Genomic DNA, 21,181 nt, shown 5'->3' with positions numbered 1-21,181 from the left:
GTTATTTTAAACAGGCTTTGCCATTTGCATCTTTCGTGCTACACTGATGTGAATAATTCATGTCCCCACTGTAGATGTGTGCAATATTGTTACTCGCATGAATGGGAATTTGTAGGTTGCCTTTTATTTAAGGGCTTCAACACTGAGTACTACTGAGCACTGTCAGTCCCCATGGACTTAATGGTATCTTAGGCTCTTAATTAATTCAGTTCAGCAATTCACAGGATCAGGCCCTGACCGACAAACGCAGACCCGCACGCTGTCAGGAGCCACATTATTCCTCATGTGTCTCCTAAATCTGTGTTTGCTTTGTGCTAGTGTCTAACACCCAACCCTTCCTGACTCACATCTTCTTAAAAAACACTGATACCTTCCATAGGAAGCAGAATTGAATGTTTGCAAAGCAGAGACGAATGAAGATGTTATTATAGGCTGTTAATTATATAGAGATGTCAGTGTATTTGTAATAAAGCATTATTTATCCAGGAACAGCAAAGGTTCCTGTAAAAACCACAAAGCCAGCTTTTGGGGGAAGATAATAGATTTCAATGTATGCATCTCTTGCAGGTTAATTGGATTTCCTTAATGAAATTCCCCTCAGCCACATGAAATCCTTGGGTTTGTTCTTTGAATTTCATTATGACTTGCAGAGTCTTCTCTGCCCCCAAATCAAATGCAATAAAAACACTGGAGCTGGCTTCACTTCCGTGTTTTGTGAACACTCATATTTAATCAAAACTTGGTTACAGACACCTTGTCTGTCTGCAGTTTTGAAGGGGAATTAGCAGAGTTCACCTGACACTCCTGAGTGTGCTTTGACTCCTAAGTGTGTTTAACTGTTACTGCAGTGCTCAGTAAACAATTGCATCAAAATACAGACCCAGGTTTCAGAGAGGTGCACCCACAGTGTTTCATTAGCAATAATGCCTGGTTAGAAGTAGATTTACTTTAAGTAATCTCCTGGAATTCAAAACAGCTCTAGTTAATTGCAAAAAGGCCTTTTTAATCTGTCTGGCTTACTTACGGCACACTGCTCCACTCTGCCTGTCACTCTCATTTCCTGAGTGAAAAAGTGAATGGCAGCTTCAAGCTCAGGATCTTTTAATCATTAAAAGAAATGGATGTGCTGTCCTCTGTTGGTCATACTGGTTGTCACAAGTGAAATTCAATTAAAAAGGCAGCAAGAGCCTGTTATAGTGACAAAAAAAAAAGAATATGAAACTAAACTACATTTGCTTCACCTTCTGCTTTCACCAATAACACTGCACAGTGGAAGGGGTTGGTTTTTGTGTTTTTTTTTTTTTTTTTTTTTTTTTTTTTTTTGTTTTTTTTTTTTTTTTTTTTGTTTTGTTTTTTTAATGATGCAATGATAGAAACTGGATTATGGAGAGGACTCGACTGTAGTACAGATTCTGCCTTGGGATTCCCCGGACCCTGGGTGCTGGTTTACCCTCTGTCCCTGGCATGTGGGTGCCACAGGGAGCTGCAGGCACCCTCCGGAGCCAGGGCTGCAGGGGGCTGCAGTGCTGCCAGCCACGTGGTGAGAGAGGAAGTTTCGGGTTTAAATTTCACATCACACGGTCTGGTCTGGGGACAGGGCTGTGTGTGCCAGTTGGTGCTGAGTGTAGTGACCCGTGTAGTGTGGTGCCATGGCAGATGGGCAGCCTCTCGGGGCGATGGCAGCCCGGCCTGTGCTGGGGGTGTGTAACGCAAATTCCCACTTGGCCTCTCCCGGGGTCCTTCCATGAGCCCTGATGTGCGGAAATGCCCTGCTCTGCAGAAATGCCCTACTCTGCACTCTGCTGCTAAGCAGTGGTGTGGCCTTGCTGGGTGCTCAGTTCAAGAATATGTAGCATCTGGAGAGGATCTAGAGAATTATAGCAAGGACGATTAGAGGTGTAGAAAACCTGGCCTAAAAGGAGAGATTTTAAAATTTGGGCCTTTTGTTCTCTAGAAAAAGAAAGCTGAAGGCAAATAGAGCAACACTTTCAAAAAAGGTTTAACATCATGTAAATGAATCTGTTGTGGCAGTAGACCCATGTGATATGTTAATTATTTCTACCTCTTAACTGCTGCTAGAGTTACCATTTCTGGGCTGCACTACTTTCTCCTGTGAGTGCACAGATAGTTTTCTAATTACAAAATTAATTTCAAGTAAATAACCACAAGACATATCTTAAAATGTTACTTAGCAATATTGTGATCATGCTAATAGATTAGCAATGTTATTAAACAAAATATAAGTTCTGTCTGCAAACTGTGGTAAAACAGGCTCTGTGTTATCTGATGTCTGTGTTACCTAACAGACTCACAGGCCTCAAACCATTTTTAAGAGGGTGAGACAGCCATAGCACTTGTGCATACCTGGCTTTGTCCTATAAATACATTATTTCTAAAAGACAAGCAAGAATTTATGAAAGCTTTACTCATCAGTGGCAAGGTGGCTCATCTCCACCCTCCCCGTGAGGATTATCCCTGTGGCTGTAGTAAGCAGAAAGAAGTATTTATCAGTTATATGTTTTGTCCTTGAGTTTGATTTTTGCATTTAGTTTTTACAACCCTCCTATGAAAGTAGTTTCAGGGATATGGATGTACCTCATTGTCCTTTGTATCTATAAGTAAAAATATCTAAGAATATTTACAAAATCCAGTGTAAATAGTTAAGGACGTTTATTTCTGTCTAAACAACAAATGCACAATTTATATTCTTGACTACAGTGGTGCAGAATATGAGGGGTAGATTTGTCAGGAAGATAACAAAAGTTGATTGTGTGGACAGAATGGTCAGTAAAATTTCAAATGGTAAGTAAATATGAAACATGAATCAATAAAGATTTCCTTCAATTAGTAATGCTGTTACTATTTACACTGTTAGGATAGCTTTAAGTGCTGTCCAAGCCTTAATTGTGTGTGTGGGTTTGGTGCCTGGTCCCATCAGTGTCACTGAGTTGGACCTCCTGGCTACTTGTGGTCCTGCTGGGTCAGCTGTGTCCGAAGCGCCCAGTGTTGTTTCACCTGGAGAAGGGGAGCACTGCTCCGCTCCAGTGAGCATAACCACCGCACCCCTTCCTTACCCGTTTTCAGTGTCACAGGGAGTTTTTGCTATTAAAAAATAGAAAATGTAAAGTACACACTAATCAGATTGCAAATAATCTAAGTGGTTAGTGATACAGATGAAGAAACCTCATGGTTCACTAATCAGAAGACAGAACCAAATTAATAAATACTTAATTATATGGTGGCAGGGTGGGGGTGAACCAGTGAAGGGGACCTGGGGGATTATAGGATGGTCTTGGTAACTGCAGCCTGTGGAGAAGGCTCTCTTCGAACAAGAGTTTGAAGCAGCTGCAGGCTGTCTTCAAACAACACTCCGCAGAGGCTCCACTTGGTCCTCCCAGGAATGACTCAATGTCGAGGTGGGCACCAGCATTTGCCTCAAGGGTGATGTGTAGAAAAGGGGTGTGACACGACTTCCACTCAGCCTCAGCAGTCACCTTGGCCTTACACATTTCAAAGTACTTTTTGTTTCTTCAGGATGAGCTCAGGGTCTCTTGAAAACAAGATCAGTCTCCAAGAAAAAACGAAGAAAAAAAGTTTCTCTTGCTGCAGATGTGAGGAGGGAGGGCGTGCAGCCGCTGAGGGATGCAGCAGGAGTGACCAAGGTCAAGGCAGGAGTGGCAGGATATTCACCAGAACCCCTTGTTGGGGCCGGAAGAGCCGCTGCCGCCGGTGCGAGACCCTCCGCTGCGTACCTGCTCGCGGAGGTCAAGCAGGGACCCGCCCCGGGGGATCGGCTCTGCCGTCGTCGGGTGCGCTCCGGATTTCTGCGGGCCTCGGGGGCACCATGCCCGCTACCAGGCGGGTCGGGCGCTCCGCGGAGCGTCTCAGCTGCGGTCGCCGGGACGGGGCGGAGCTCCGCCTTCCCCTAAAAAGGAGGGGGACAGCTCCCGCCAGCGCGCACCCACCGAGGCACGGACGGGGTTCGAACCCGTGATCTTCGGTTTACGAGACCGACGCCTTACCACTTGGCCACCGCGCCTGCGTTAAGGCTGTCTCCTGACGCCCTTCTATCGCTGGCGCCACTCCCGCGTGCCCGCCCACATCCCGCCCTCGCAGGCGCCTGCGCCGCCACCTGCCGGGGGCGCGCGGTGCTGGGGCACTGAGGGCGCGGGGGGGGCTGAAGGGGCGGAACGGGAGGGAGGGGCGGGGACTGCTGCCGGTCCCCCTCCTCGACTCGTTTCGGCTCTCGCTGCCGCTGCCCGCTCTCGCTCTCTCTTCGTCTCCCGCTCTTGGAGCTGCCGGGAGGTTCCCCTCCAGCTGCGGCGGCGTCCTGAGGGCAGCGCCTTCTGCCCGCGTCGGGCCCAGGTCTATGAGGGTGCGGTGCCCGGCGATGGCACTCGAAGCGCTGCTTCACACCGGCAGAACGGCTTAGAGAGGGGGAAAAAAGCGGGATTAAAACTTTACTCCTCCGAGAAGAGAAGCAGAAATGCAAAACGTTGGGATAATTAAATGGTAAATACTAAATTAAGCACGCTTGCTGCCTGGTAGCTGTTCCCTCAAAACACTCAACTGTTGTTAAACGCAGAAAAGATACTAAAATATGTATTATTTTCCAGACTGGGTCTCCTAGATTTTTACAAGTGTGACCTGAAAATAAAGCTTTTAGTTTTTCATTTAATGTGCGTTGTGGAGGTCTGTTTAAATTCTCCAAGAAACTGCTGCTGGACACCCAAGTTCTATGTTCCTTTTGGTTTGGTTTTGGTTTCCTTGTGGAAGAAGCATGTGAACATACTAGAGGTACATTTGTAAAGGCTGAGATCAGAGTTACTGATTTGGTAGTGTTGTAATGCAGGTGCATTAAAAAGTTGATACAGAACGAAAATAGCTTGGCTTGGAAGAGACCTTCAAAAGTTATCTAGTTGAAGCACCCTGCTACGAGCTGGGAAATAATTATGTATTGTTTTGGGATATTCTTTGAACTCTCATTATGGAGAGTCATGCTTGATGGCTTGACTGTATGAAAAGAAATTTTAGTTCTTTAAAAGTTAGGATTTGTTAGTTTGTGTGTGATAACTCTATGCCTGCCTGTGTTTAAACAGAGTGATCTGAATTAGCTTGACCTGCAGTGGGAAGTGTGTAATTTAAATTACCTTACTGGATAGTCAGCCCTTGCTAAGTGTGTTTGCTGCTACCTTGGAAAAGCTGCTCCAAAGATGATCTGATTTTCCACTCCCTGTGGGCGTAACTGATGGCCTGGCCAACCCGAATGCTTGCTGGGATTTATGTGCTAGTCTTGTTCATCATATGCCCTCATCTGGGCTATGGAAAGCTGGGCAGTGAGAATAGCACTGTTGTATTCTGCTTTTGTCTTGTCAGTGTAATCACTGCAGCATTTCAAAGTATGATGATATGTAAGAGTGGAAGCCACCTCCCTCAGCTCTCACACCTGTAATGTTTATGAGAGGTGTGACCTCAGAGGGCCACTCAGCTCCCCTGGCAGAAGGAGTTACTCTTAGTATTGCCAAGCTGGCAGCTGGAAGGAGTTCAATTTTAATCAGTCATGTTTGATGACATGCCATTTCTGGCCTACTTGCTTATTACAAAATATGCTCTTTTATGTGCCATACTTGCCAGTTTTAACTTGTCATCACAGTTCCTGTGCAGCTTACATCTGTGTTTATTAATGTTTTTGGATCCTTGTGAGCTGAGAGGTAATTTTGTGGTGAGAGAGAGGGCTGTTTGAATTGTTGGTGGAATTCATATGAGTTTTATGTCTTCAAATATGTTACATTTTAATAAATGTATTTGCTTGGCATCAGGAATAGTATTTAATGGCATATCAACTTCTATTGATCAAGTTCTTCCCTAACTGTATGGGGAGATGGAAACTTCAATTTGAATTCATAAAGATCTTCTAACTAGATTAAGAAGAAATATTTGATTTGGTTTGTCTACTCTAACTTCCTCACTGTGTCTGGAAAAACTGCTTCTGTCTAAACAAAGCGCTGTTTAATGGTGAACTGATTTATCATGATAGTTTTTATAACTAAAAATGTAAACTTGATTTTAAAAAGTGTAATTGCCCTTTTGGTGTCTGGGTACTTTTGTTTGGGAGTGTCTTTTATGCTGGCCCTTACCCTTGTTTGAGCTCCATGTGAAAGCCCTTCCTCTTCACGCTGAATCCTCCTCGTGCACTGTTCTCTTCTGACACAAGCTTCTTTTAAACACAACGTGGCTTTTCTAAAGGGAAGTCTTTAGAGGACTCCATTGCTGAAAAGATATTGTTGGAGATTTTGTTGGATGGATAAATAATCACCAGTTGTTTTTTTTTTTCTTTCTTTCATTAGCCTCACACATGTGAGATGGAGGTGTTGCTTTAGGAGAGGCTTTGGTGTCTCTTTTCATGCGCAAAACCAGGCCTTTCAACTCTCCCTGACTTTTCTGAGATACAGGGGAGCAATCATATATATGCAGATTTGGTGCAACAGAGTTTTATAAAGACTTGCTGTGGGGTAGCTGGAATGCTCCTCATTTGCAGTTATTTGAGCTTTGACTTTGTCTTGGCTGTATGAAAGAATGTTTCTGTTCACTATTTTAACTTCTAATCCACAGCACTTGTCTTGGGGGGGGTTCAAGAATGATGCAGTGGATGGCAGAGTGGCCCTGTAGTCCTTTTTCTGCAGAGAAGACTGGAGACTCAACTTCAGGTAATTTTTTTACATGAAAGGAAGTATTTATCTTAGAGTTACTCGTTACATTTATGGATAAACACGTGAAGGAAAAAATGCCAAGCCCTGGCTGTTGGGTCTCAGAAGCTCTAATTCATTACTTTGATTTTGCGTTAGGAATGTCTTGGTAAGGTTGCAGACTATACTTCAGGGTGTGGGGAAATCCATGCAACTTCTTTGCCATCAAAGAAATATCTCCTGCTTGAGACTGTACAAATGCTCTAAGAAATAATGTTTCTCGCAACATCTGTACAATATACAACAAGCCAATAAGCAGGAGCAAATGGCATTGAATGTGCTACAGAGTAAAGACAAATGTGCTCGTGGCCATCTGTAGAACATGTTTGAATAAACTGAGGTTTCATTGAAAATCAGGGTTTAGCCTGTGGAAGAAGTTCACTCAGCGTAATCTCAAATTTTATCAAGCCTTGTTTTGTGTTTACATCATAATAGTAATATGAACATAGCTTGTGAGGGAGGGTTATGTGTTTATGTTCTTTGTAATTGTAAAACAATCAAACCCCCAGATTGCCAGTTGGTACCAAAACAAGTGCTTTATCTCTGTTATACTCCAGCTGTAATTCCTGTAATGCACAAGTACATGGTCAAAAAGTGCTGCACTTATTTTGCAATATTTGTGTGTGGTGTGTAATAGCTGAAGGTAAGTTTGTGGCACATATAGCCTACAAACTTTTACAATGGTTAAAGTTCACAGAGAAGAGGTATTTTATGAAATTTAGAGTGTTTATTAGTAATTTTTAATTTGTTCAGTTTTACTTAATTGCTACCTACTACTTTATGGGGTTTTTAATATTTGGCCAAGTTCTGATGTCATCAGTGTAGAACAGACTTTAATGAGGAAACGGTGGGTGATTAGTACAGGTCTGCCTTCACAAGGGGAAGTGTAACACTAAGTATTTAAATGAACAGCTTCATCCTTAAAAGAAACTTGTGCAAACAGCTCATAGCTCATTCTCCTGAAGAAATGCATTCTTCAGGTGTTCTAGCAGCTGAGCAGAATGCAAATCGCAAATACAAAATCTCACAACCCAACACATCTTGAAAACCTTGGAAGAATTTGGGAAAGTCATGTATTAAAGTGCATTACAAGAGGTATGTAGTAAGAGGACAAGGGGGAACAGATTAAAAATGAAATTGGGTATTATTAGGAGGAAGTTCTTTACTGTGAGGGTGGTGAGATACTGGAGTGAGTCACCCAGAGAAGCTGTGGCTGCCCCATCCCTGGCCATGTCCAACGCCACGCTGGAAGGGGCTTGGAGCAACCTGGGATAGTGGAAGGTGCCCCTGCCCATAGCAGAGAACAAGACAAGCTTTAAGGTCCCTTTCAACCCAGGCCATTCTATGAGTAAATGACTCTCTACCAAAAAATTGCTTAAAAAAATGAAAGTCCAAACCTAAACTCTGAGGGTTCAGGAAATCTCTCTTCTTACAGATTTTGGCCCTGATTTTGATGACAAATCATTATTGTTTTGGAGTTTGTCTAAGTGCAGATTCATTCTTACTCCTTTTCGTGAGAAAGGTACCTAGAACATAGGCCAAATGTTTCAGACTCATAAAGGTCAAAATGATATTTTTCACTTTTAAGTAGTAACCACGGACAAATGAACGCAGTTTTCCTTTTTTATTTGAGACACTTAGCAAAAATGCTGAATATCAAACATTTCCTCAGTAGCTACAATATTGCCACTATGTACAAAATATTTGATAAATGTAGTACACATATAAAAATACAGTATGCATTACATATATACAGTACAATGTGCAAAACATATGGCATTCAAACATATGGAATTGATTTTAGGGGTGCAAACAGCAAATACAAAGGCATCATGGTTTCTTCTAGAAAGGCAATACATAAACTGACGCCCTGATTGCCATAATTTGCATTTAGTAAAGTAGTGCTTAAATGAAGAGGGCCCCAGAGATAGGTGTTTATCTTCCTCTTTTCACAAAATGAGATGCTAAGACATAATTATGACTATGAAAATAAGAAGAGAAACACCTACTAGGGTTAGCGTTATTTCTACTGCAAGCAGTACTGTGAAGAAAATCCTATCTGGAAAAAAAGCCTGTGCTATTACTTACTACAAATTTCTCAAACAACAAAAATCTGTACTGTTAAACATCAAAAACAGCTTTGAAAATATCTACATCCTTAATTTTAAAAAAGTATGGATAACACTTCTGGGGACTTAATTTCCTATGTTTTAAAATACAAAGTGCCTCCTTTGGCAATATAAATGGCAATGCTTTGGTTCCTATTTAAATTTTTATATTATTATAATTTATTTTAGGCTGTCTTTTGAGTATCTGAGCTGTATATTTTTATAAAAATAGTGTGATTATATAGTTATTAACCATTCCCTGCTTTTTTTGAGAATTTGCTCTCATAGCTAGAATGGCTTTTTTTGGCTAGATTTCTACAAATACATTTATGCACTTTTAACTTAAAAAGACTTTCTATTCAGTATTGGACACTACAGAATGATGTAGGTGTCACTTTTTTGCACTTTATTCCTAGCAAACTGGTATAAAAGGAATATTTAAGATTATTTCAGGTTTTAATGGATGCTCTTTATTGGCCATTTATACTATATGTAACTCAATTCCACGGATCTCACATAAAATACCTTCTGGAGGATGGTCTAGAAGTCACTGAAAGGTGATTTCATAGACCCACAATACAAAGAGTTTAAACAGAACACTTACTAGAGATAAGTGGAAGATTTTTTTTCCAGTTTTAATAGAGTTTGCTTTAAGTTTATAATATACTTAAGATGCCATCCAAATAATAATTGTTTACATCAGTGAGCTCTCCTGTGTTTTGATTACATAATGCCCTTCCAGTTCAATGTATTCTGTAATTGCATTTTCTCTGCCTTGAAAATAGTTCAGCAGCTTGTGCTTGGGTTCCAATTATGGTGCCTACACTTTTGAGGCATCTGAGTGTTTGAGATTATGTAACAGAAAAGTTTAATATTGACACTTCTGTTTTGACCACCATCTTCTCTGAACATGACTCCTGCTGGTGAATTCAGAAATACCTGGGAAATAAATGTCACTATTAAGTAGTCATTATTTCTAAAAGCCGTGGCCTCAGCTTTTTAAAGAGGTCTGATTCTGCAAGCGCACATTGCTGGATTACACTTAAAATTTCTGTGGAAAACAACTGCCATAAATTAATTTTATTCTCAGAGAGTATGACTATGCTTTTTAACTATTTCTAATGTTAAACAAAATTTTGCCTGTAAACTTCCTTGCTGTAACTGATGCTGAATGGCACTAAAAGTGCATAAAAAATTCCATTTCTCTACTGAACACAGGATGTGACTCCTCTTGAGTAATATGAGCCTTGTAAAACTTGTCTGAGCTCTCTCTGTGTCTAGATGTGTAAACAACCAACTTTTGATTTTCACACTGATTAAAAGGTATTCTTAATTACTTTGAAGGACCTACTAACACCACATTTGATAGGATGCATTCTGTTAGTATGCTGCAGCCATTAAATGGCAAATTTAGTGCCGGTGCATTCCTTTGCAACTGTTCTCTTAATGAGAAAGATTCAGTTCTGTGCAGTCAAACTGCACAGTCATCATTAAAATTCTAAGATGTATTGTATTTGTGCTACAAAAATTTTCACGTAAAACATGCACACACAGAAGTCTAAGCAAAACCTATTTCTGCCATAAACAGGCATATACAACTATGGCAAACATATCACATTTCAGAACAAAGTCTAAAGCAAACCATTTTATATAAGGTTTAATACACAATTCTGAAATGTACAAAAAAGTAATCACACATTCCCTACACTAGAATATTTGTACTTCAGAAACTAAAATGATCCCTTAATTTTTTTTTTTTTTTTTTTCAAATAGACGTTCAGAGTAGAAAGCTATACTGTACTGATAACAAGACATCTCAACTGTTTGGGTTTATTTCTGCACATTGATTCCTATGGGTTAATTAACATTCTACACTGCCAATAAGGATAATTTTGTAGCAAGATGACTTTGCCAGTTTCAAGCTCTATTTACATGCACATCAAAAATGACAGTACAGTTGCTCTAGGTTAATTTGTCCTCTAACAATTAATTTACTTGCCTCTCATTTAATCAGGAGGCAGGGTCAAAAGGGATAACTCTAATCACACATATGTTGTATGATGTCTGGTGTATCACACATAATAAACCAACAGTACTGCAGAACACTAAATTTCATTCAGTCATTCTTATCAGACCAAGACTCCTTAATTCTTATTCTCGTAACAGCCGAGGGCACTTAGTATCTCAGAGTATTAGCTCCCAAGATAGAATGATGAACAGGAATGCAAAAAGTTGAATGTAAGTGTTCAGTGTTATTGAAAAATCCTATACCATCAAAGCTTAAGGCAGACAGTCCACATGTAATATTGTACTCAAGTATTGTAGGCACAGCAAGAAGGAATAAGGAATTGTGTCTTTCAACTGTGTGTAACGAAAATCTCCAAAGATTGTTTTCTTGCACTTAGTTTCATATTACAGTAATTCTTGGCCAGTAAAACTAGTGAAGATACATAATGATTTAAAGCGCTATAATTGATATGATGCTAACATATGGTATCAGTTTAAACCCTGAATCAATGATGTAATCCATTATTTTATCTGAAGCCAATGGAGTTCTGTAGTATCAGTAAACCAGACTGCATTATATGTGGAGATGCAAATTTGCAGTTAATTCCATAACATTTTCTGACAGAAGTATTTGTTTGGTGTTAACATGATTGTGTTGTGTTTTCCTTTTTGAAGAATGTGGTAAAGGTTGCTAAGTGGTTAACAGCTATTCACTGTTTTCAGTATTTCTTTGATACATATAGTAGGCAAAAGCTTCGGGGCATTTTTTCATTCATTCCTACAAAACTTTATTTTTGAAACTTTTTGGTGAGGAAAGAATAGTTTTCATACTAGAAAACATACCACGTTTCCCTGTTTCAGGAAATGGGGGACTGTTTCCTTTTATCTTAATTTAGGAATTCCCTAAAAGGAAATTCCAGTTTTGTGCTTGATTATCAGCCTCCATCATCTATGGCAACATTTAACAGCTATTACCTGAGAGACAACCATAGAATGTCAAAATATATTAATTCTACTTGAATTTTTTGTTTTTCTAACTGCTTTCATAATAGACTCTGAAAACAACAACTAAGGGTTTTAAAACAAAAAAAAAATTCACATGCTGTGCTGTGAGGTAAGAGTGTAATTTTTGCTATTATGTTTCAGATATGCAATATACCTTCTTATCACAAAACAGTACATTCTGATACTGGTGTTTAGGATTCTCACTAAGCAGCTTCTCTGTTGGCTTCCCTGATGTTATGTAGTGGTAGACAAAGCTGTTCAATAGACAAAGTATTCATTAAGAAATGATGGTTGTCCTGTCAGTACTGTCCCCTGCAACTTGATCTCATCCTACAAACATCATGAGAGCACTGGGACTATTCTTGCATAGATGCTTGCAGGATTGTAGTGTACAACACTATTAATTAAACTTTTCTACTCCCTCAAACTGTTCTAATATGCTGAGATACTGGATTCAATGATCTAACAAATGTCCTCAAACACAAAGCAAAATAGGGTATTTACTTCCATTATAGTAATCTCTTGTTTGAAGACCATTGTGTTCCCCTCTGTTCACAAAAATAAGCTATATAAAGTTAAAAGAATATACAAATAACTGTCTGATAGACACATTAAAACCTAGCTATTAAATCCAGAGCATTGCTATAGAAAATTCAGTGTTCTCAATATTACCTGGCATAGCTACAGTGGATTTCTTGCAGTTACACTTAATATCCCTTTGGATGCAGTTAAATTCCTCCCTCATGATTAAAGAATGGGGGAAGTGTTTTAAAATCCACAAAAGCAAAATATAAAAACAACTTGAACAAATTAAGAGCCTAGATATATGAAATTTCACTGAACCAGCCAGTGCTTCTACTTGCCTTTGCCCTCACAATTAGTTCTGAACCTGGCTCAGGCTTTCCACAGGAACAATGAAGTGCAGTGATACCTCCCCTCCCCCAGACATTTGCTCACTGGGTCAATACAGAGAACTGACATCTCACTCTAAGTTTAGTCACGTGTTGCTCATTTAAGCATTACGAAGTCAGAGACATAACTTCTTTCTTAAATATTTTTGATACATTTACCTTGGGGTACTTTTAATCACTAAGTACAATCATCCTTTCTTGATTTGTGAAATACAGCTTTCAGAGGGCCCTGATCTGCATTACTGATAGGTGCATAAAGTGATTGATTCACTGTTGTAAACTTGAAAATCAATAAGGAATTAGCTTCAAGCATTTGTTCTTCCAAACATTACTGTCTTAATTTATGTTAACTGCAATCAGAATGGTGTAATAATGGACCTCTGCTGTAAAAAGACTTGCAGGTCATGTTCTCATTGGCTATAGCTTAATCCCAGTGCAACTGTAGATCTTGTGGATCTAGAAAGTCAGTGGAAAACACGCTCGGGGCAGCAGAACTGAGAGGGGTGAGTCCAGATGAGGAGCTGGGCATTGTAATGTCCAGCCATTCCATATTGTCCAAATTTGTATCGGGAAGGTCAAGAGACAGACAAGAATTATTAGTAGTAAACTGTGGGTCAGATGTTTCCATGGGTGAATGAGAGTGATCTAAAATGCTGGAGTGATTAAGCAGATCATTCTGGAGGTCTTCAATTAAAGAAAATGACTCTCTGTCCTCATTACTGCTTGTCAGTTGAGGAATTTCATTACCTGATGGTAAAGTTCCATCCAAGAGGGCTTCAAGTTGGTTTTCCAAACTTATAGACAAGCTGGTTGTTGGTTCTAAGGACACAGAAGGAGGGGCCATTTGGATCTGCGGAGGTGGACGGGATATCACTGTATTCACTGGCATTGTAGTGATGTTGGCTGTTACTGGTCTCATTTTAGATATGGGAGATGGTTCTTCTTTTATTGGAAGGGAAATCTCTGTAATAAAAAAACCCCACTGTTGAATTCAAAAAGATAATGACATAATATCCTCACGCTTAGAACTTCCAGCCCTTCTTTGCCCACTTTGAGATCCATCCACAGTGAATTCAGTGGAGTAACAGTCACTTTGCTGCTCTACTCACACACTTGCATACATCAGACTCTGGCAAGGCCTCCATGAACAACGAAGTATTTTAAAACAAGTTCCAGAGTTTCTGCTTTCAGTGATAGTTCAGCCAAGTACTATGAGTATTGATGAAAAAAGGAGCATATTTCTAGACGTTAGCTTTACCTCCTTCATGTTTATAGGTCTTCTCAGTAACTAGAGTAATTATGGAACCAACACACTTCCTTGTCTAGAGAAGAGTACCCAAACGAATTTTCAGTTTCATCCCTGTTTAGTACTGCCCATATTGGTTAATTAAGAGTCCATGAGATGAACTGATGTGATTAAGAAGCATTTATTCCCAATTCTAGAATCTAAAACTACACTTCTGTCAAGAAGTTCCATATAAGATACTGGCAGTAACAATAAAGGGAACTAAAGCCTAACTTCCAATTTATTCTTAGATGTGAATGAAGCCCAAAAATAAGACAGACAAATATGCAAATAAATCCTCTACCACAAGTGATGTTCCTACCAGCAAAAATATACCCAACAACATATTTTGTGCTCATTTTCCAAGCAAAAACCCACATCCTTCTCACTCTCCTGAAGTACATTAGTAAACTAAACATTTTTCAGCGCAGAGCTTACTTACATTAAGTGCAAGAGCTCTGAACGCTTTACTTTGTTTTTTTTTCATAAAGATGATCATTAATTTAGCTTGAGTTCTTGACTACACAAGTTACTTATCTCAGATTGTCACTGTCTACTCACATTTTCTGCAGCTGACCTTGCAATTTGCTTTGAGAAAGGAAAAAATACTCTGATGTATAGAATAAGGCTAAAGTCTTCCAGTAGCCTACACCCAGTCACTTCTGCACTGGCATTCACTACTGTCAAGATCCTTATACGACAGTAGTTACAAACCATTCTGTTAATTGAATTGCTTGGCACCACAACCTTTCCCAGTATGGTAATGGCTTCTTAGTCTACTAAGCCTCATTATGCCTGAAAGCCTCCTTCTTTTACTGCTGAGCTACTCTGTGTATTACTTTAGTTATTTCAGTGCCTTTCTGATAGCTCCCTTATTTTAACTGACATGAAGTTGTTATTCATTAATGTCTCTATGTAGCTCATACATACTTTTCCCAGTAATGTATCTTTGATGTTTATGGTTGATAACACATGGTTATATTTAATGAAACTTTAGTATCAACATGCTTTAACTCTTACCTTATTATGTTCTTTGTATAATTTCAGTAAACATTATATGGACTTGCTCAACTTTTCCAATTTCGATAAAGTATGTCTGTGCTAACCTAAGGTGTTATTTTAATCATTTGAATGCTGTAGAGATTATTGCAAAGGTCTGCCTGAGCTAATTTGCAAGCAGTGAAGTTCCACAGCAGGTTGACTGTATGTGTTTTTGGTAAATATTTTCTTTAATAAGGAACTATGCAAACTTTCAGATATTTAGCTTCATTCAGGCTGGATAGCTTCTAACTGTTCCTAAAAGAATTCTCATTTGATTATAGCAGTGAGTTTTTATTACCAGGTTTTAAATCTCTACATCACACAGCTGTCAATGAGCTTACCTCCACTCTTGATGAGAATATCAAAAAGATCATCCATCTGCTGACTGTGTGCACTGGAAATCTGTAGTGCAGGAGAACAGGGTTATTCTCTTTCATGTAGTATTTTTTCCTATGCTCATTGTTTCTAATTTCTCTCAACGGTATGTACTAACCTATGATCAAGATTAAAATGCTTAATATGAAATAGTCCATCTATAAAACAGATACTCTGGAGAGACATTTGCAATCCCTGTGGTTGTTTTCAGTACAAAGGAACAGGGAGAAAGCATGACAAAGATTTCATGGAGGTAACCTAGGAGAGAGGTGCAGAAAGCTCGGGATCAGAAGGGGAGTTACTGGCCCCGTTTTGTATGGGTAATAGTAACTGCAGCACTTTGGTGGTTGCAAACCCTGCTCTACTTTCTCTCAGAGATAGCCTGTGAATGGCCATCATGTAAGATGCATTTTATTAGGTATCTTTGGCGTTTTTTCCCAATTTGTAGATTTATGTTCTTTTATTTTTTAAAGGGAGTAAGCTTTCAGGAACTGTTTGTCTCTGTTTTAAATGGCCATCCCCTAAATATCTGAACCTTAAGCAAAAGGTAACAACCCCCCCCAAACCTACTCATTCAAAAACAAGTCTAGAAAAAGTGGAGACTTCCATGAAGGTCTCAAGAAGTGTTTTAAACCATCGCTTATACTCCAGAGATGGGAAGTGATTTTTCATCAGGAGATCTAGTGGGGAGCCCCTGTCTAACTGGTAGTGATAGAGTGACCTAAGACAAATCTGTGTGCCCTCACTATGGGGATGTCCCACACACGCCAAGAACACGGGAAATGGCATCAGACAGCCATAGCTCTGCCTGAGATCTGCCACCACAAAAACCCAACCAACACTAGGGGCTATAAGGTTTTATCTTTTGGGATAGTTCTGAAGTGCATGAAGTTAGGGATACTCATTAGTTTTGTTTACAAATTTCTTCCGATACAAAGAACTTTTACCCTTACCAAGGTAAACTGGCAAAGCACTACACAGGATTACTCACCAAGATCACTAAATACAGATTCTTTTCAAGCAAGCACCTATGCTCATGTTTCCCAGCGTGTATAAACACGTTCACACACATTCTCCTCAAGTTTACTCACTTTGGAATATATAAACATATTTCCTCTCTTAAGTGTGAGGTTTGGGTATCACACATCCTCAAAACAAGTCACCTGAAGGCTAGTTATGGTTAAGTAGCAATGGCAGCATTATTGCAATTATATGTATCACCAACTGGGAATTTTAAGACTTATTTACATATATGCTGCTTTAATAAAAGAATAATGAAACAGGAGTCCTGTAGTTAAACACAATTATGAAGCTAGTAACAGGGTATGTTAGAAAATCTTGACACCAAACAAAAAAAAGCCTAAAAAAAGCAATGGTTTTGGTAATTGCAGAGAAAATCTCTCTTCTTAACAGACTAAAGAAGAAAAAACAACTACCTCATGGTGTGATGGCTGAATATTGCGGGTCTGTTTTATGGCCTCTTCGTAACGAGGAGGATCTTTTGTCTTGGACACTGTGTTGTTGAAGAGCGGTTGCTGAACAATGTAAGGCTGGGCTTGAGATGGAGACCCAGGCTGTGTGAAATAGCAAAATAATTACTAAATAATGCGATTTAGTGAATTCAAGATGTATCAAGCGCTACAGATTCTATTTTGTCCCATCAATCTATGTATTAGTGTAATCAGAGGGATAAAATAAGTTTCTTTCTCCCCTTCTCACACATATGCATATGCAAGCATCATTAAAATCTACAAAACATTCTTCCTTGAGTGAACTGCCGTATATAAATAGTCACATGTTATGTAAGAATAATAATATAAACCTGAACTTTATGGAACATTGTTGGGCTATCCTTACCTTGTTGGGAGCAGCAGGTCCATTCTGCACAGAGGGGACCTGATTACCACCAGGGTGAATGTTAGAGTTTGAGGTTTTATTAATAAAAGATTGTGAAGGTGTTGTAACTGGTGCAGTCTGATAGGAAAATACTGCATTTGATGTGGCAGGTGGAAAAACCTGTAAAGGATTAACAGATCGGTCTTAGATTGTGGGTTTTTTATTTAAAAAAAAAAAAAAAAAAAAGGTAACATTGGGTAAATTACATTAATAAAATTGAAGACTTTTTTCCTAAAATACTTGCTTAAATTCCCTATTAAGTGAATGTTATTTATACTGATTTTTCCTTTCAGTGGAATAATTTGTAAATCCAGAACAGTTAGTCTCTGAAAGAAACTTTGTGCTCTGACATGCTTTCATTCATCACTCATTACTAAAAACATTTTCCTGCAATTTTCCAGGAAGCGTAAGGAAAGTGTACTGAACAGTTCAATAGCATATCCATGATTTCCCCACCTAGCGGACAGTTAATAACATGAACTGATTTCTGACTTGATACAAACTGTACCTATATTCACACTTGCCCTCTCCTGCCGTTTTTAAGACAGAACGGTTTGGTCTATGCCATATAATTCTAATTTCTTTTGGAAAGTAACTACAGGTATCTATGAGGACTGAGGGAGAGGCAAAAGATAAAACTGATGAACATGGGTATCAACTATAAATTTGGTTACTGGTATTTAAACTTTTTATTTCTTCAACTGATAGTCCACATACTCATTGCAAATGATTCCTAGCAGTATCCTACTTCTCATACTTTTGAGTTAAAGGGAGATGAAGAGAAGGGCATAGGGCTGTTCTTTTAAATTCAGTATCACTCCCAGATATCTTTACGACAAAGGTACAAATCTTAGGCCATGGATGGAGAGAGGTAGATCTAATGCTGAATGTATGAGGGGTGTCCTGATCTGTTATATCACATCAGTATTTTCATTTTGATGTAAAAACCAGTGCAGTTATGCTGCCCTGTTTCCTCTGTAAAAGAGGGCAAGAAAGCTGGGAGAAAACCAGCTGGGATAGGCAGGCTGCAAACTGCTGGGAACTGTGTGGTCTTCATGACATCTGATCTGAATAGTGGGAAGGACAGGAGGTACAGATCTTGGTTATGTCCTGCAGACATTTCAAGAACTTGTAGGCAGCAATGGCAGCAATCTGCCAGTCTCTGGCACAAGTACATGCCTCAGAATGACTAGAAAATTTCTCTAAAGGACCTGTTGAATTAACAAGGTAAGATTAGCCCCTCACCAAATCCCAGAGAACCTGCATAAAATCTGCTTTTGGACCTGTGTCAGTTTTAACTTCTGGAGGATAACCTCAATGTCCATGAAATTAAACAGATTGAACAAGCAGTCTAAAGAGTATGGATGCTCCTTTAGCTGTGTTCCTCTTTATTAGCCAGCTCGCTAGAGAATGGCAAGGCACAATCATACATCTTCTAAGGTAAGTTCTCATCTGGAACAAGAGCCCCAGCAGAGCAGATTAGGTGACACTGCTCAGGTACAATCCCCAAATCCCAACAGAACATGGGGTTCATGATGCACTTTAGTAAACTGAAATAAGAACTTTGAAGGTTGAGATATTTTATAACAGTTACATAATATACTGTAAAAATTACCCTCTTCATCTTGGAATTTCAGGTGTTTCTGAATCATCTGTCCCTAGGGGCAGGCTGAAAAACCTTGCTGTCCTAAATAATAGGAGGCCTACAGTCAATAGCACTGATAAGGAAGCAATAAAGGTCCAAAACTAATCGCCAGGTTCCTGATAATAGAGGTCAGTCTGGAAGAGGCTCAGAGGAGGAGAAAACCTTTTCTTTTGTGATGACTGGTGTTGATGGGTTGATATCAGTTCCCATATGAACATGACTAGATTGGCAGTCACAACTGTACATCCAGTGCTGATGAACATCTGTTGGAATAGGACATTACAGACCTGATTGGTTTTGGTAGAGAGGAAGATAAGGATCTCTCTCTGAATCATACCCTGCATTCCTTAGGAAGAGGTATGGTAGGGTTTTGACTCATTGGAATTACCATCCTCAGGGTCTGAGTCCATAGCTTTCTTCATAAGGAGGGATGAAATCAACACGGGAAGTCAGAAAACCAAAATTAACTTCTATAAAAGAATAAATCTCTGAAGTCATAGGTAAAAACTTTCTCTTAAGAACTGCCTACAACAATCTTCCATTTCGAGTCAGTGGCAAACAAGAGAAACTGACTGGAATACACTTGGTACACACCACTTGTGCCAAGTGTGAGGAAGGATGTAGTAAGAGTCATACCCCATCATTAAGATAGAAAGTCTTTAGACAAAGTATTTATTTACAACTGAAAACTAAAGTCCTGCACAGACTAAAATTTTGGAAAAAGAAGGAGTTACAAGCCCATTGTATCACACAGAAAAACATGGTACAGATGTTAGGTGACTTGATAATTTATATATAACAAAGATGACACATAAAAGATTCTAAAAGGACTGCCTAGAACTAGATTATACAACTATTTATCTTAATGTTTATTGCTATCCACAAACCTTTCTGATTTGTTGGGTCTGACCAAGTGCATGCTGCGTGATGGTATTTTGTTTTGATTGTGGAGTATGCATCTGAGGTGCTGTTTGCACCAGGCCAGAGGAAGAAATAGGAGCAGGTATTTGTGATGGGGTCTGTATTCCAGCTTGTGATTGAGCCTAAAGGATGAAGATAAAATATTTGCATTATTTGTATCTCAAGGTAAGTTACATCATGTAAAAACCTATTGCACACCTTATGCAGAATAGCAGTAACGTATTCTGGGAGGGATGAGTGTGAGCGGTACAGGAAACCAAACTGTTACTGTGTTTGGTATTGGGGAATTCCCAGCTAAAAGGTGATGGTTTTTCTGCCAACAAAGTTTAAGAAAAAGACAAACTGGAGAGAGCCCAGTAGATACTGATGAAAATAACAGGGCACAGAGAGAGCACAAATCAGTAAGAAAGGACTGTAAGAACTGGTTTGAGTAACCAGAAGACAAAACTGATGATGCAAGAAAGAGGTTGCTTTTAAGACCATGGTAGTTTTTAAGGGCCAATGCAGAGCAAGAAGTGTGTCCAACCTCATGACAAGCAATTTCACATAGTAGTGGAAAACTTTCTGGAGTATCGGTGAAGTAAAATACCAGGACAAACTGCTGTTACAGAATTCTAGCAGGGTTTTAGAACAATTCAGGTGGAGATCTGGGGTGTATAGCTCCTAGGAATAGTTCTTGCACTGCAGACTAGGGCCCATCCTCAACAGAATTTTCCACCCTTCATAAGGATTGCTAAATGTACTGCCGCACAGGCTTGCAGCAAGCCTAGGCCCACAGCATGCACAACAGCCAAGGACACACTACAGCTGGAAGAATACTTTGCTGCCATGATAGGGGGCAGGAGATGTTCCAACAATGCCACTGGAAAGTGCATTACTGCTTAATTCTACCTCAGACCAACAGGTTACACTGATTCAGCTTGGTCAGATTACTCTTATACCGCTGCATTTATAGCCTGTCTTGGTTTATGCTGTATTTATTCACTGTGATACTAGCTATAAGCAGGCTAGAAATAGTATTTGCATAACCATGGTTTATTTTTCTAAGTCCACAGGAAAGTTCTACCACCAGGCATTCACATTTTTAAATATAATGAGACACCGCCACACAAGAAAGTTCATGTCTTGCAAACAGGGCTATCTCAAAATAAAGTACTGAGACTGTAGCTCTCTATTACAGTTTGCAGTTAACAAAATGGTGATATATGCTAGTATTAATCAAATTGTGCATGGAGGCAGCA

At 39.4% G+C, this 21,181-nt stretch overlaps 1 protein-coding gene and 1 non-coding gene across 5 annotated transcripts in view; both read right to left on the bottom strand.

Moving 5' to 3' along the window:
• Window positions 1-3,967: 3,967 nt before the first annotated feature.
• TRNAT-CGU lies at window positions 3,968-4,039 on the bottom strand. The gene has a single exon. It is a non-coding gene; the product is annotated as a tRNA-Thr (tRNA).
• A 4,318-nt stretch (window positions 4,040-8,357) lies between these two features.
• Window positions 8,358-21,181, bottom strand: part of MRTFB (myocardin related transcription factor B) — a 71,990-nt gene continuing 59,166 nt past the window's right edge. For 3 of the 4 annotated variants that reach the window (XM_032126330.1, XM_032126331.1, XM_032126332.1), the window contains 5 exons: window positions 19,907-20,062; window positions 17,336-17,494; window positions 16,915-17,052; window positions 15,445-15,505; window positions 8,358-13,740 (listed from right to left, as the gene is read on the bottom strand). In XM_032126330.1, coding sequence (XP_031982221.1) covers window positions 13,202-13,740; window positions 15,445-15,505; window positions 16,915-17,052; window positions 17,336-17,494; window positions 19,907-20,062 — 1,053 coding nt within the window. In that variant the 3' untranslated portion in view covers window positions 8,358-13,201. The remainder of the gene's footprint in view (window positions 13,741-15,444; window positions 15,506-16,914; window positions 17,053-17,335; window positions 17,495-19,906; window positions 20,063-21,181) is intronic. The other variant, XM_032126333.1, reaches the window with a different exon arrangement.

This window comes from Corvus moneduloides, chromosome 16 (genome assembly GCF_009650955.1).
Source record: "Corvus moneduloides isolate bCorMon1 chromosome 16, bCorMon1.pri, whole genome shotgun sequence".
Taxonomy (NCBI): domain Eukaryota; kingdom Metazoa; phylum Chordata; class Aves; order Passeriformes; family Corvidae; genus Corvus; species Corvus moneduloides.
This window is presented reverse-complemented; position numbering and strand designations above follow the sequence as displayed.